This window comes from Plasmodium chabaudi, assembly GCF_900002335.3.
Source record: "Plasmodium chabaudi chabaudi strain AS genome assembly, chromosome: 9".
NCBI lineage: Eukaryota > Apicomplexa > Aconoidasida > Haemosporida > Plasmodiidae > Plasmodium > Plasmodium chabaudi.
This window is the reverse complement of record NC_030109.2, coordinates 616,763-631,604: the sequence shown is the minus strand read 5'-3', so window position 1 is coordinate 631,604 and position 14,842 is coordinate 616,763. Positions and strand designations below refer to the sequence as shown.

Sequence of the window (14,842 nt, the reverse complement as noted above, 5' to 3'; positions counted from 1 at the left end):
ACCAAATATATCATGAGGTTTCATCATTTCAAACTAAAATATATTAAAAGCTATGTTTAAGAATGATAATGATTAGAAAAGTGAATTAATGACATTCTTAAATCCCCATAAGAAATACATGCATACATACATACGTATATGCAAATTAGTTCTTCATATAAAAGTCTGTGTATAAAAATACTAAAAAAACTTGTTCATAAATGCAAATAGATTCCGAAATATAAGATTAAATGCTTTATTTTGAAGCTGCTGGTTTTTTATTGCTTCTAAATAGCATGATACTACTGATGATTGTTATGAAAAAGTATATCTACAAAGTTGTAAAGAAAAAAAAAGAAAAATGGTATTCTTCATCATATATACATAAATATAGATGTACATGACCGAAAGGCAACTTTATAGAATATGAACAATAGATGAAATCTCTGCTCCCCCAAAACTGGCATGAGGAATGCTATTTTATAAAATATTTATCTCTTACCCCAGCACAAATAAAAGATGGCAAAACCTTTTCACTCTTATGTCCATGTAGCTCTAATGAATCGGAATCATATAATAACATCAAGCCAACAATTCCCAAAAAAGTTGCAGGAAATAGTGATACTATGACGAAATAGTACGTGATAGCCCTTTTAATTGTAGACATTATTTTAACAACTTTGGATAGAATTATATTACTTTGGCTTTTGTTTTATATGGTTCCTTCTTCAAGTTAAAATATATGCTGTATGCGTTAAAAAATGCTGCAGTTTTTTTTTTGATATTTATAGTATCATTCTGCTTAAAATTTGAACAAACAAATATGCTGAAAATATTTCGACTCTTGTAATTATTATTGTGAAAAATTGTTCCGCTATTATAATTTTTCACTTATATCTACATTTCAAACTGATGAAGTTAACACGCGGGAAAATATGCATTAGTGTATAGAAATATGAACATATATAAAACATGTATATAATATATATAGTATATATAATATTATATGCATATTTTATCAATAATAAGTTATGCGTATTAACAATTTTTTTAATTAATAAATCTATCAAATAATTTACTTGTTCATAGGAATAATACTGACATGTAAAAAAATATATAAAAATATATAGTACTTATACCATAAAATTACGCATAATTTTTATAGTTCCCTTTTCATTTTTTTTTTTCATTGTTTTTCCCATTAATTTTATTAAAAATCATATTTACTTTTTTTCTGAATTGTTCATATAAATTTGCATTAATTTATTGCAATACATGCATAATAATAAATATAATATTTACTATATAATAATTATATATTTATACGCAAAATGAATAAAGGATAAAATGATATATATATATTATAATATTTTTTCCATATTATATTTATATTAATTTTATGGCCCATTTATATATATTTTTGCACACATGAAGACAAACCCATATTTATAAAAAAAAAATAAGTTTGTGATAAGTTGCAAGGAAAATTATTTATATAAATAATTTGAATTACTAAAATGACGTTGTAAAAGCTTAAAAAAAATATAATATATATAAATATGTAGTACATAACATGCATATTTATATAATTTAAGATGATGATGTCGCATAAGTTATTGTTATACTGTTCCTTAATGATATAATAAAACACTATTACTATTGTATATCCCAATTTAATAAATTCATATAATACCATCTTTATTTTTATTTTTTTTTATTTATTTTTTTTTTTTTACCATTTTTGGCTTTTTATATGAACAAATAGCTATTATATAGCTATATTTAAATAACGGAGAATTATTTTTATTTTATTTTTGCTATATGGAAATTAAAAATGTTAATAGACCAGTGTTAAATAATACAACATAAATATGTGTATGTGTTACGTATGAATATCTATACCCAGCATGCATATTTTGCTATTTTCAAATTTATTTTTTGTTATATGCATACTTGAAGCTTATAACTCGTATGCAAACTACAGAAAACAACATGATTAATTGTCCACACTCGTCTTTAATAACTTAAAAGTATTTAGTTTAATATGCTACAAATATTCATGCATGTTTTTTTTCACAAACTTAAATGGGTAAAATATTAATTTTACATATGTAACATTTCACAATATATTTAATTTACACTGTATATAAATTGTCACATATACATATTTTAATAAAAATAAATATTATTTTTAGTACGCATGAAAAGCCATATCCATATTAGAAAACATCAGCATATTAATTAAAATGTATATTTCTTAATTTTCTTGTTATTTGGGTTTAAAATGCATAATTTTGTTTTTATCAGCTTGCTGATGCTACAAAAAATACCATGTGCATTCAGTGCGCATATGTATATATGGAAAACATACTTTCCCTTTGAAATATTAATTCTCTCTTATTTATTTTGCCTTTCCTTGGTTAGCTACTTCGTCCATTTTCTTCTTTAATTCTTCACTATCTAATAAATAGTAGTGTTTAATTGGTTTTAAGTTTTCATCTAATTCATATACTAATGGTACACCTGTTGGAATGTTAAGTTCCAATACATCAGCTTCACTTAAGCCATCTAAGTGTTTAACTAATCCTCTTAAACTGTTTCCATGTGCAGTGACAAGGACCTTTTTGTTTGCTAATATAGCTGGTGCAATATTATCAAACCAAAAGGGTAAAACTCTTTCTACTGTATCTTTTAAACATTCAGTAAATGGCAATACTCCTTTGGGGACATTTTTATAAACTACATGGTGTCCTGGCCATCTATTATCTTCTTTATCTAATTTTGGAGGGGGGATATCATAAGATCTTCTCCATATTTTAACTTGTTCTTCTCCATATTTTTTAGCAGTTTCGGATTTATTTAAACCTTGTAATGAACCATAATGTCTCTCATTTAATCTCCATGTTTTTATGACTGGTACATGTAAAAGATCACCAGCTTTCAAAACATGCCATGCTGTTGTAATAGCTCTTTTTAATACAGATGTATAAACGATATCAAATTTAAAATCTTTTTCCTTTAAATAATTTCCAGCAGACCTACAAAACATTTAAAATAACACCAACGAATAAATACACACATATACAAAAGCGATAAATAAAGAGGGATAAAACATATCTCCCTTGTATTAAAAAAGGGAGTCCATCATCTAAAAGGTGCATAATATATATATTTTTTTTTTACATGGCTTCTTGCTCTCCCTTTTCGCTTAAGGGAACATCAGTCCAACCTGTGAACTTGTTTTCTTGGTTCCATGTGCTTTCACCTTAAAAAAAGAAAAATGAAAAATCGATAGAATAAATTGAACTTAATAATAATTTCCTTTTTTATAGTATGAACACATTTTTTTCACTATTTTAATTCGTACCGTGCCTTAGAAGAACTAAAGTATATGTCGTCATTTTCTTTATAAATTATTATATTAAATATATTTTGTAAATATATATATTTTTTATAATTTTATATATTTAAAAAATTTTGATTGTTTATAAAAAATTATTTATAAGAATACAATTCAAATGCCAAAGAAATACACTTTAAAATGTATGTTAAAATTTAAGGTTATAAGTAATTTTAATAAATTAGTATAACTATTATAATTGTGATAAATAAATATGTATTTATATTTTTATATAAATGTGACGGTTTTTAATAATTTTATAAGTAAATATACATGACTACTACTGCTATTATCATTATATTCTGCATATATGGATGTTATAAAAATTCTCTTTATAATATGCATATGGGCTTTAATTAGTGCTATGAAAAATAGTATAGATATATTTATGTGCATAAATATAGTCTTAATGCCATAATAGTATTTGTATATATTTGGATTGGAATATCAATAATATGGGCTACTAATATACCTTTATATTTTTTAATGGGTGCTTAAATAATTTTTCTCCATATATACATATGAAAGGAAAAAAACACCAACCACTGTATATTTTTCGAATAATATAGGGTTAATGTTATATATATATAATAAATAATTGCATGCTGCAAGTATATAATATATTATCAAGTACATTTTTCAGGGTTTGTAAATTAGGGGTTTAGAAAAAAAAAATTATATATAATTATACAATTTATTATTATAAAAATAATTAATTTCAAAATGACTAATTAAAGTTTTTTAAAAAGTTAAAAAAAAAAGTGGGAACAAAATTATCGAAATTGGAAAAATAATTTGAAAAAAATAATACATACACATAATATATATTTTAAAATTTATAGAAATTTCTTTTTAATTTTTCTAAAAATAAAGTTCTTGGGTACATTTTTTTCAATATCATCTTCTTCAACAACCTTTTCTTCGATCTGTTCTTCTGGCTCGTCTTCTACATATTCTACATCGTTTACTTCATCCTTTAGCCAGTTATTCCAGTATATTAGCTGTGACAATGGAACATTAATAATAAAATGGAGAATGTGTATAGGTATTACATAAGTATATAATAAATAGGTTATGAATATATATGCATACACATATGCAATGTATTATTTATGTAAATTTATTTTGTCAGCATATGCCTTTCTTTTTTAATCATTTAAACATGTTTAACTTTTTACTGATAAAAATCTATTTATATGCCAATTTTTTATTTATTATTATTTTATCTTCCCTTAAATACATTTTACTTTTTTTTAAAGTAAAATACCAATTTAAAGGAAGCAATTTTTATTATAAAACATTATATCTGCTATTTCATTATTTTTTTCACATAACAACAACACATATATTAAGCATATATCTACATATATATATTTTACCTGTAACATGGCTCTGCTTTTTAATTCGGAGTCTAAATCGTCATCCGCAAACCACTAAAAAAAAAGAGAATATTATAAATGTCCATATTGTATGCATTTACAACATCATTCATTTTGTAGATATAACACAATTTGTCTGTTTTTTTTTACTTTTATAAATGCATCCTTTGAAATTATTCCACAAAATAGTAAGCAATCAAAAACTGCTTCCAATAATGTTGTTTCTTCTGATAAGTGTGGGTATTTTAATTCTAAAAAAAAGTAGCGAAATTAAAAAAAAAATGTGAAATTAAAAAAAAAAAATAGCGAAATTAAAAAAAAAATGTGAAATAGCTACATAAACAAATAGCTAGCTTGGTATACGGAAAAGATATTTCCATACGCCCATACAGGCATGTAATATGTACACATATGCACACATTTTCTTCTCTTACCATCACATAATTTAATGATATCATTTAATATATAATCGTCTTGATTTTCGATTTTGCTATTCTGTAGTAAAGAATAAAAGAAAGATAAAAATTATGAACATGGAATAAAAAAAATGTCAATAAAAAAAAAAAATTAAATAATATGACAAAAAATAGATAGCCTAAAATGTGTGTGCATTTTTTTGGGCAAAGGGTATATTTATGCATTTATTACTTGTTTTAGATAAAAAAGTAAATTTTTCAATTGACTAGCTCTTTTTATATACATATCATCTTCCAATTTTTGTGGAAGGCTTAAAATGAAAACAGATATAGTCACGTAAAAAGGAACATGGCTCTCCAAATAGTTACCTAAAAATGAAAAGTTTAAAAAATATATGTTTTTAAAGCTTTACAATAGGTTGGAATTTAGTAGTAAAATAATTTTAATAGGAACAAAAATTAAGATTGCATATATGCATAGAATATTACATTCATCTGTTTTCAGAGAAGCACATATATTAGCAGAATCGTCTTCAGTAAATAAATGATTTTGTAAAATTTTATCTTTAATTTGATTATAAAAAGATTTAATATTGTTTATATCATGCTTATATATATTATTATATTTAGTATTTTCTTCATTGATTTTAGTAATTTTTTCTAATTGTTTTTTATATAATTCTTCTCTCTTTTTTTTTGCAATTTCTTCTATATCCATTTTTTCTACAATTTTAGCATTTTCCGTTTTTTCAGCTATTTCTAAAAATATATTTTTTACATTTTTTTCAGCGCTTTTTTGTTTGCTTAAGATGGTTGTATCTTTTTTACTTATAGGAGGAGTAATAACACTTTTAGAATCTCTCTTTATTTCTATTTTTGTTTCTTTTTTTTCTTCTTTTAAACTTTCTAAGTGTAATAATTTAGCAGAAGGTATGAACACATTCGATCCATCACTTGCTTGACTTTTAAGTTTAGATAATTCTCTTTGTTTTTTTTGTTCTTCCAATTTTTTCTTTCTTTCTTCCTCTTTTTTTTTCAATTCTTCTTCTTTTTTTTTCAACTCTTCTTGATACATAATTACTCTTTTAGGTACAAACTTTTTTTTTGCACCTTCTTCCACTTTTGTTTCATTATTACCATCGATTTCATTTTTCTCAGCTACACCCGCTGGTTTTACATCATCCGCTTTAACTTCTTCTTTTTTATCTTTTACTTCGTCTTCTTTTACTTCGTCTTCTTTTGCTTCGTCTTCTTTTGCTTCGTCTTCTTTTGCTTCGTCTTCTTTTGCTTCGTCTTCTTTTACTTCTTCTTCTTTTTTATCTTTTACTTCGTCTTCTTTTACTTCTTCTTTTTTATCCGCTTTTATTTCCTCCGCCTTTTTATCTGCTTTTACTTCCTCCTCCTTTTTGTCCGTCTTGGTCTTTTCTTCTAGTTTCTCATTTTGAGACGTCTCAGTTTCTTGCCTTTTCAATTGTTTTTGTTTTCTTAATTCTTCTAATTTTCTTAGGTGATATGGTTTTTCAGTTTTTGTTTCAGTATCAGTTTTTTTGCTTCTTAAGTTAGAAAAATCGACATCCTCTTCCTTTTTCTTACTTCTTAAGTTGGCAAAGTCAACATCTTCCTCTTTCTTCTTATTTCGTAAAACTCCAAAATCTACATCCTCTTCCTTTTTCTTATTTCTAAGGTTGGCAAAGTCGGCGTCGTCCTCCTTCTTCTTGTTTCTAAGGTTTGCAAAGTCGACATCCTCTTCCTTTTTCTTACTTCTTAAGTTGGCAAAGTCAACATCTTCCTCTTTCTTCTTATTTCGTAAAACTCCAAAATCTACATCCTCTTCCTTTTTCTTGTTTCTAAGGTTTGCAAAGTCGACATCCTCTTCTTTCTTTTTATTTCTTAAGTTTGCAAAATCTGCATCGTCATCTTTTTTTTTATTTCTAAGGTTGCCAAAATCCACGTCGTCTTCCTTCTTTTTGTTTCTTAAGTTACCAAAATCTGCATCGTCATCTTTTTTTTTATTTCTTAAGTTTGCAAAATCTGCATCTTCCTCTTTCTTTTTATTTCGTAAAACTCCGAAATCCACATCCTCTTCCTTCTTTTTGTTTCTTAAGTTTGCAAAATCGGCATCGTCCTCCTTCTTCTTGTTTCTTAAGTTTGCAAAATCTGCATCATCATCTTTTTTTTTATTTCGAAGGTTGGCAAAGTCGACATCGTCTTCCTTCTTCTTATTTCGAAGGTTGGAAAAATCTGCGTCGTCTTCCTTCTTCTTATTTCTAAGGTTCCCAAAATCTGCATCGTCTTCCTTCTTCTTATTTCTTAAGTTTGCAAAATCCACGTCGTCTTCCTTCTTCTTACTTCTTAAGTTTGCAAAATCGACGTCTTCATCTTTCATTTCATTCAGCTTGTTTTTCCCCCTAGATCCTAATGTTATAGTACTATCACTTTTTTTAAATTTATTATTATCATCATTTACTTTGTTGTTTATTTTTTTATCTGTACTTTCTGTAGTTCGCCATTCAATATTTTGAACATATTCATTTTTGTCAAAAATTTTTTTTTTTTTTTCTTCGATGGTATTTTCAACAGCTGGTGTTGGCTGTATGATTAGATCATCTTTTTGATAGTATTTTTGAAAATCTATTATATTCAAATGTATTTGTTTCTTTTTCTTCGCCATAGTCCCGTTCTGCTACCTCTACTCTTATTCCAATTTTTTCCTTTTATGGATTGTAAAAACAAAAGATAAATTGTGTGTGCTTTTTTTTTTTTTTTTTTTTTTAATTATTTTAACTTTTACAAAAAGTTCTAAAAAAACCCTTATTATAATACATTTCCAAATGTTTCATTATAAAAGTAAAATACCTTAGTAGATATTTATGCAATTTTTCTTTTCTTATATTTTTAATACTTTATATATTCTGCAAAGTATATATCTTATTTTATTTATTTTTATTATTTATTTATTCCCCCCTAAGTGTGATAATTGCTTTTAAAAATGTTTTTTTTTTTTTTTTTTTATTCATTCTAATTTTGTTATATAAAAATTTATATTTAAGAGTTAACAAAGATTTAAGAAAAAAAAAAAAACTATATATTATACATGCATACTACAAACATATGTAGATAATCAAATTAGCCTACGTTTTTTTTTAAGGGCTATACATACATTACTTTAAATAATTGTATAAGCTTATTATATAATAATAATAATGTATATCCCCAAATTATTTGTATAATAAAACAACATTTTTTTTTTTCAAAATATTTTATTGTTATATATATATATTTTTTATAACTCTTTCTTTTTTATTTTTTTAAAACCCATTGGAAAATTTCATATATTCCCCTATTTATTATATATGATCATATTATTTCCAACATTTTTTTTTTATTACTTATAAAAATTGAAGTATAATATTATATGCATACATAATACATGTATACATTGAATATAAAGAAAATAAGTTGAAAAAAAAAAAAAAAAAACGAAACAAATAAAAAACATTAAAAAAGAAGTTAATATTGTATAGGGACAAAATTCCGAATAAAATTGTCAACGTTCAAATCAAGTAACTTCTTAACAAGTATGCAACTTTATTTTAAAAGGAAAATTAAAAAAAAAAAAAACGATTATATGCATGTTTAAAATGTATAATTTAAAAAAATATGAATTTTTGCAAACTTTGTAAAGACACGCAAGAAGGGTTTTAATATACTTCGGACAAATATTAAAAATTGTTTATTATAACAGTGTGTTGGTATAAAAATAAATAATTATATATGCATACACACTAGTATGTATGTATATAAGCTTCTCTATATTTATGATGAATAAGAATAGGTTAATTAAAGTAGTCTACATACCTACTTCTCACGTCCTTCATATCTAAAGGCTTTTTAGGGTTTGTATTATTATATGTATCTGATGCAAGAGGCGGAGCAATTTTCGACATTTCCATTTGTTTTTTTATTTTTTGTTCTTCACGTTCTTTCTCTTCATCGGATGTAACACCTTTTTCCCTCCATCGTTTTTTTTCATAATCATAATAAAATATATTTTCTTCTTCTGGTTCGTCTTCCTCTTTTATTGCATCAACTATTTTAATTTTTTCTTTAATATTTGAAAAAAATCCAGATATAAAACTTTTACCCATATTTATCAAATCAACATTGCTCTGACTGGAATCATTACTATCTGCTACATTATTTGATGTGCTAGATGTTGTATAATCATTTTTATTTTTTTCATTAACTTTATTTACGTTTTGATCTATATGCATTTGTGCAGAGTTATTATTTATTTCCATTTTTTGACGAGCTTCATTATAATAATTGTTACTATTATTATTGTTATAGTAGTTAGCATTTTGTGGGTTTGTGGAGGAAGTATTGTTATAATTGTAGAACCCATGCATCTGGTTCATATTATAATTAGGTGCCATATTATTGTTTGCATTAGTTTGATAAGAATTGTATTGCATCATATTATTATATTCTCCATAAGTAGTAGGTGGTAATGCATTACCTTGAATGTTATATGAATGGGGTGACATGTTATTGATTCCACTTTCGTGAGTAGGCATTGCTGCATTAGGGTTTGGATACATGCTGGGATTTCCGGTTGGCTGGTTAAACATATAATTTTCACTATACTCATATTTATTATTATTATTGTAGTTATAATTGTAGTTATAATTATAATTATAACCTTGGGTATTCATTGTTTGACTTTGAACCGTTTCAACATTTTGATATTCCACATAATTTTTTACGGGCTCATTTGTATGTAAATTATAATATCCGTTTTCTGTATTTGATGAATTATCTATAGAATTTTGTTTATTATCTGTTTGTTTTTTTAGTGAATAACTCATGTTATAATTATCATAATGATCTGAATTATTTGCATAATTTTGTATACTATGTTTATCTATATCTTTTTGTGATGGTATAGATGTATTATCTTTATTATTTCTTTCATAATAATTTGTTACTTCGTTATTTGCTTGAGTGTTTTCAATGGTGTAGGACATATTTTGTGCGTTTTGGAAAGGAGTTTTTTCTTTAGAAATGTAATCATTAACATTTGTTTCCACTTGTTCAGCATGTGTAGTGCTGGTATATTGCTTTGTGGTGAGCTCTTCTTTTGTTAATATTGTAGAACTGTTTATATTATCATTTATCGAAACTGTTTTATAATTATAAGTATTGTAACTATTTTGTGCTGAATATAAATTTAGATATTCTTCATTTTGTGGATTTTGATTGGTAGGCAATTTATGAGGAGAAATATAATTCAATTGACTTACTAACATTTCATATAAATATAATATATAATTAATGTTTTCATTTTTTTTATTACTTTTTATTACATCTATGTAATAATATAAAATATTTATGTATTGTTTGGCTTGTTCTAGTAACCCAAATTCCAACAATATAGATGCATAATATATTTTGTAAATAATTAAATCATCATAAAAAAAACTTTCTTCTTTCAATCTGTATAAGTATTCAAAAATATCGCATACTTGAAAAGTAAATATATCAAATGAAATTTTTGGTAGATGTCGGGTTGGCGATTCTATTTTGGGTTCATAAGCAGGCTCATTTTGTATTCTTTCCATTCCATTTTTAGCGCTGTGAGCGTAATTCTTCGAAGCATCAGCAATGTCTTTATATGAATTGGTGGACTGAGCCTCTTCAGTGTCTAGAACCGATGACGTTTTAATTTGATAAATACAAGGGCTTCCCGAAAGAATTAAATAAAGAAATTGTGATTCAATATGCTTATTATTATGTATTAATAAATCAATTAGATAATGAAAAAAATTTACAATTCCATCTTTATAGCTTGAATAATCTATTTCATTTTCCGAAAACTGGAATATAAAATTGTGAAGTATTAATGTGTAGAAAGCATACCAATGGTTAGTAATAATATTTTTATTTTTAAAAAAAATGTATTTTTTATTTAGAATACAAATAAAGAAAATAAATGATTCAACTAGAACATCATCATATATATTATAATTATATATTTTATAAATATTCTGCATACAATTTTTTACATCTAATTCATTATTAAATGATATACTTATATGTTTTATATATTTATCTAGCATTTTATTGTATTTTTTTTTATTATACTTTTTTAAAATCAAAAAAAAATATTTATATAGATCCTTTTTAAAACATAAATTTGCTGCCTTCTTACTATTATATATACATAAATTAAAATATTCTAAATATATATCTTCAGTTGTTATTCGTTCATTATTTTGCAATCTATATAAATCATAAATAAATTTTTTATTTATTAAATCGGAGAAGTAATACTTTTTACTATCTATTAATCCATATTTTAAATCATGCCCATAAATCTTTTGAAAAAAACTCTCTTCATTATCTTTCCTCATTTCTTTGAAACCGTTTGTTGCACCTTTAGAGTTACTATCATTTTCGAATTTATTTTTTTCGTTAGTTTTATGACTATAGTCTCTACTTGATATTTTAAATTCGCTCATCTCTTTAGTATTCTTTTCATTGGATTTTGTTTCTGAACCATCAGAAGAATCATCATCTTCTTCCCATTCAGAATATTCACCTTTCGTATTTTTATTATTATTTGAATTATTTTGATAATTTTGTAAGAACTTCATTACAATACTATTTTGATCGTTTTTTTTTTTTTCATTTTTATTATGTTCATAATTTGTATCTACATCTAATAGTTTCAAATTAAAATCTAATAAATCATCATTTTCAATTATATTTAATAAATGATTGTATATACTATTTTTTTGTGTACCTTCAAAAATATTATCTTTATATTTTTCTTTATTTATATCTATAAATTCGTTTAAATATTTCTTTATCTTTTCATCTATTTTGACATTCCTTCGAGAAAACGGACCTGGAAAGGACTTCAATGCATATGTATATGCATTCATTTCGGATCCGTCACACTTTTTTACACCCCCGTCTTGCTTCTTATCTTTCTCCATCTTCTTTGTTAGTCCATCATCTATTACACTTATGAGTGGACCATACACTATGGAATTCCCTTTTGTATAAAAAAATGTTCCACTCCTTCCGAAGCAGAAACACATGAATTTGTTGGATTCGATTCCTTCTTCTTGGTTATCATTTTGTTTTTTTACATCTAATTGTGAGCTATCTAAATTATTTTCAGGGCATACTACATTTTTAGTAGTAGATGCATCTTGAACCGTTTCTTCTTTAACATCTACTTGTTCACTATCTTTTACTGCATGGCTTGGGGGGTTTACTATATTTGGCTCGCTCTCACTAAAAGGGGGCGGACCATTTTTAGAAGATTCAGCATCAGGCAAAAATGTGTGATCCTTATTTTCACTTGTAAAGGTAGGACCCTTATTTTCATTCGTAGAGGTGGCATCTTTTTCGCCAACTACTCCCTCCTTTTTTGGGTCCCCGTTATAGGTCGGAAAATACTGATTAATGTTTGTATCATCATTGGGATAGTAAAAATTAAACGGATTGTCGTCTTTATTATTTATTTCATTTTTATCATTAAAAAGGCTAAATATATCTTTTTTAATTTTTTGTTTTGAATCTATTGGATTATTATTTATTTGTATTTTATTTTCATTTTCTTCAGATAGTTCATTATTAATATTGCTTGTAGGTTTTGGTTGGTTCTCTACCTTTTCTGTTTCCTCTTTATTATCTGTTTCATTTTGAGATTTTTCTCTTTGCTCTTGTATTTTATTTATGTCTGCGCTTTTAAAAATATTTTCATAACTAAAAATGTCCTTGCTCATTTTTTGGCTTATACTTTTTATTTATTATCATTAACCGTGTAAGTAATGTGTCGTTATAGATAAATTATTTAGTATGTGAAAAGGTTTCAAATCGGTAACCCAATTTGTGTTAAAATTTGTATAACCTTGTATTTTGTTTGAACTTTTTTCTTCCCATTCGAGAGATGGCTGTACTTGTTGTGAATCTATCAATTGTGATCTGATTTTTTTTTTTTTTTTTTTAATTTTAATAAATAAATATTTTATACTATATCCTTTTTTATGTTATATAAAATGTTTCCATCATTTTCAACTTATCGTTAAAAGTTTTTGTCGAACTTTCTAAATTGTGATTTAGTTGTATGGTGAAAAGAAACAAACTGTATATAAAGAATGCTTGAAGATATAAATAGATAAACGGATGTATATGCAATACTAAAAAGCATAGTAATACTGAATTACCTAGCATGTTCATAATATTTAAACATACTAACATACAATGATGTATGGCCATGGGCCAAAATAAATTAATAAGTTACGAATTCAGTATGCATATATTTTAAATCAGTGTTTTGAGAGAAAAAAATAGTTTTGAAAAAATGGATATTATATATGGTAATAATTTTTTTATATATACTAAATTATTGTACCCATAAAAATTTTGAAAAAAGAATTGGATTTTACTTAACATGCCGATAAAGAATAAACAAATAAATAAATGAATATGTACAATTTCTATTTATTTGTAGAGTATAATTTATGAATATAATTTACAGACCTTTGGGGGACCATTTAAAAATTTTTTTTTTTTTTTTAATCCTCGTTGCAATGCCGGGATAGAGTAAGTATATGCCATATATGGGAATATGCTTATAGAGATATACTAAAAATGTGCCCAAAAAAAAAAAAAAAAAAAAAATAATAATAAATAAATAAAACAAATAAAAAAGAATAACCATAGTTATAGTAACAAAATCATGCGATTTTTTTAAATTCTAAAAATGTTTTTATCTATTATAAGTATCTTTTGTTAGGCATGATAAATTAATAAATTATTATATTCGTATTATTAGGCATCTCTGACATATCAACAAAATAAGCATTCAAAAAATGTTTTTCACATGCTTAGATTTGCTATTATTATATCGAACTTTGCAATCCTCTATGTTAGTAAACATGTAGTTTATCCCATCGAAAAAGAGGGGAATACAATCGTGAAAATTGTGAGCATTGTGAACATTGTGAAAATTGCGAAATTACAAAAAAGGGTTCAAATCGATAGAGAACGTTTTAAATAACCATATGGATATATTGATGTGAATTTCTTATAAAGCATATATTGCTACTTTAAAAAAAATAAAAAATTTGAAAATATTTTAAATAATAGTGACAATTTAAATAATGTTTTAAAATGCTGATTGTAAAAAAAAAAAAAACAAAATAAAAGACAGAAAGAAAATAACACATAAGATAAAAAGGCAACAAATTTACAAATGATTTTTAAAGCCTTTGGCTGTGTTTCAAATTTTATTCTATCTTATTAAATTCGAATAAAAATTAAATTTATGTGTTCCTTCACTGTATATGTACATGTTTGTGCATAGGAGCACTTGCATGTTCTCCTTATCTATTCCCTGTATCGTTTCTTCATAAATAAACATTTGAAAAATTATATACTTCTTTGTGCCCCCATTTTATGTATAGCAATAGAAATGCTACACAGCTGGTTTGTCTCTGTTTATTAATATAGTGCGGATTATAATAACAAAGAAAAATTCCTAATCATAATTAGGAATGAGAAACAAAAGAGGAATCATATAAAAATGTATTTGAATATTGGCAAACGATTATTTACTATGGTCTCCCATTTTATATAATAAAATTAAACTG

The 14,842-nt window shown here is 24.9% G+C and overlaps 4 protein-coding genes across 4 annotated transcripts; all 4 read right to left on the bottom strand.

The window, feature by feature from the left end:
* Window positions 1-235: 235 nt before the first annotated feature.
* Window positions 236-646, bottom strand: PCHAS_0916300 (conserved Plasmodium protein, unknown function; the record flags this gene model as incomplete). Its single annotated transcript, XM_016798109.1, has 2 exons — window positions 236-310; window positions 482-646. The coding sequence occupies 2 exons, from the start codon at window positions 644-646 to the stop codon at window positions 236-238; spliced, it is 240 nt and encodes a 79-aa protein (XP_016655360.1).
* A 1,734-nt stretch (window positions 647-2,380) lies between these two features.
* Window positions 2,381-3,380, bottom strand: PCHAS_0916200 (phosphoglycerate mutase, putative; the record flags this gene model as incomplete). Its single annotated transcript, XM_016798108.1, has 3 exons — window positions 2,381-3,017; window positions 3,163-3,244; window positions 3,347-3,380. 3 exons carry the CDS (start codon window positions 3,378-3,380, stop codon window positions 2,381-2,383), a joined length of 753 nt encoding a protein of 250 aa, XP_016655359.1.
* An 835-nt stretch (window positions 3,381-4,215) lies between these two features.
* Window positions 4,216-7,845, bottom strand: PCHAS_0916100 (conserved protein, unknown function; the record flags this gene model as incomplete). The annotated part of the gene is made up of 6 exons (XM_016798106.1): window positions 4,216-4,380; window positions 4,759-4,812; window positions 4,909-5,009; window positions 5,193-5,253; window positions 5,407-5,543; window positions 5,664-7,845. 6 exons carry the CDS (start codon window positions 7,843-7,845, stop codon window positions 4,216-4,218), a joined length of 2,700 nt encoding a protein of 899 aa, XP_016655358.1.
* Window positions 7,846-9,010: 1,165 nt separating this feature from the next.
* Window positions 9,011-12,973, bottom strand: PCHAS_0916000 (protein transport protein SEC16, putative; the record flags this gene model as incomplete). Its single annotated transcript, XM_740411.2, has 1 exon — window positions 9,011-12,973. The coding sequence occupies one exon, from the start codon at window positions 12,971-12,973 to the stop codon at window positions 9,011-9,013; it is 3,963 nt and encodes a 1,320-aa protein (XP_745504.2).
* Between the last annotated feature and the right edge of the window lie 1,869 nt (window positions 12,974-14,842).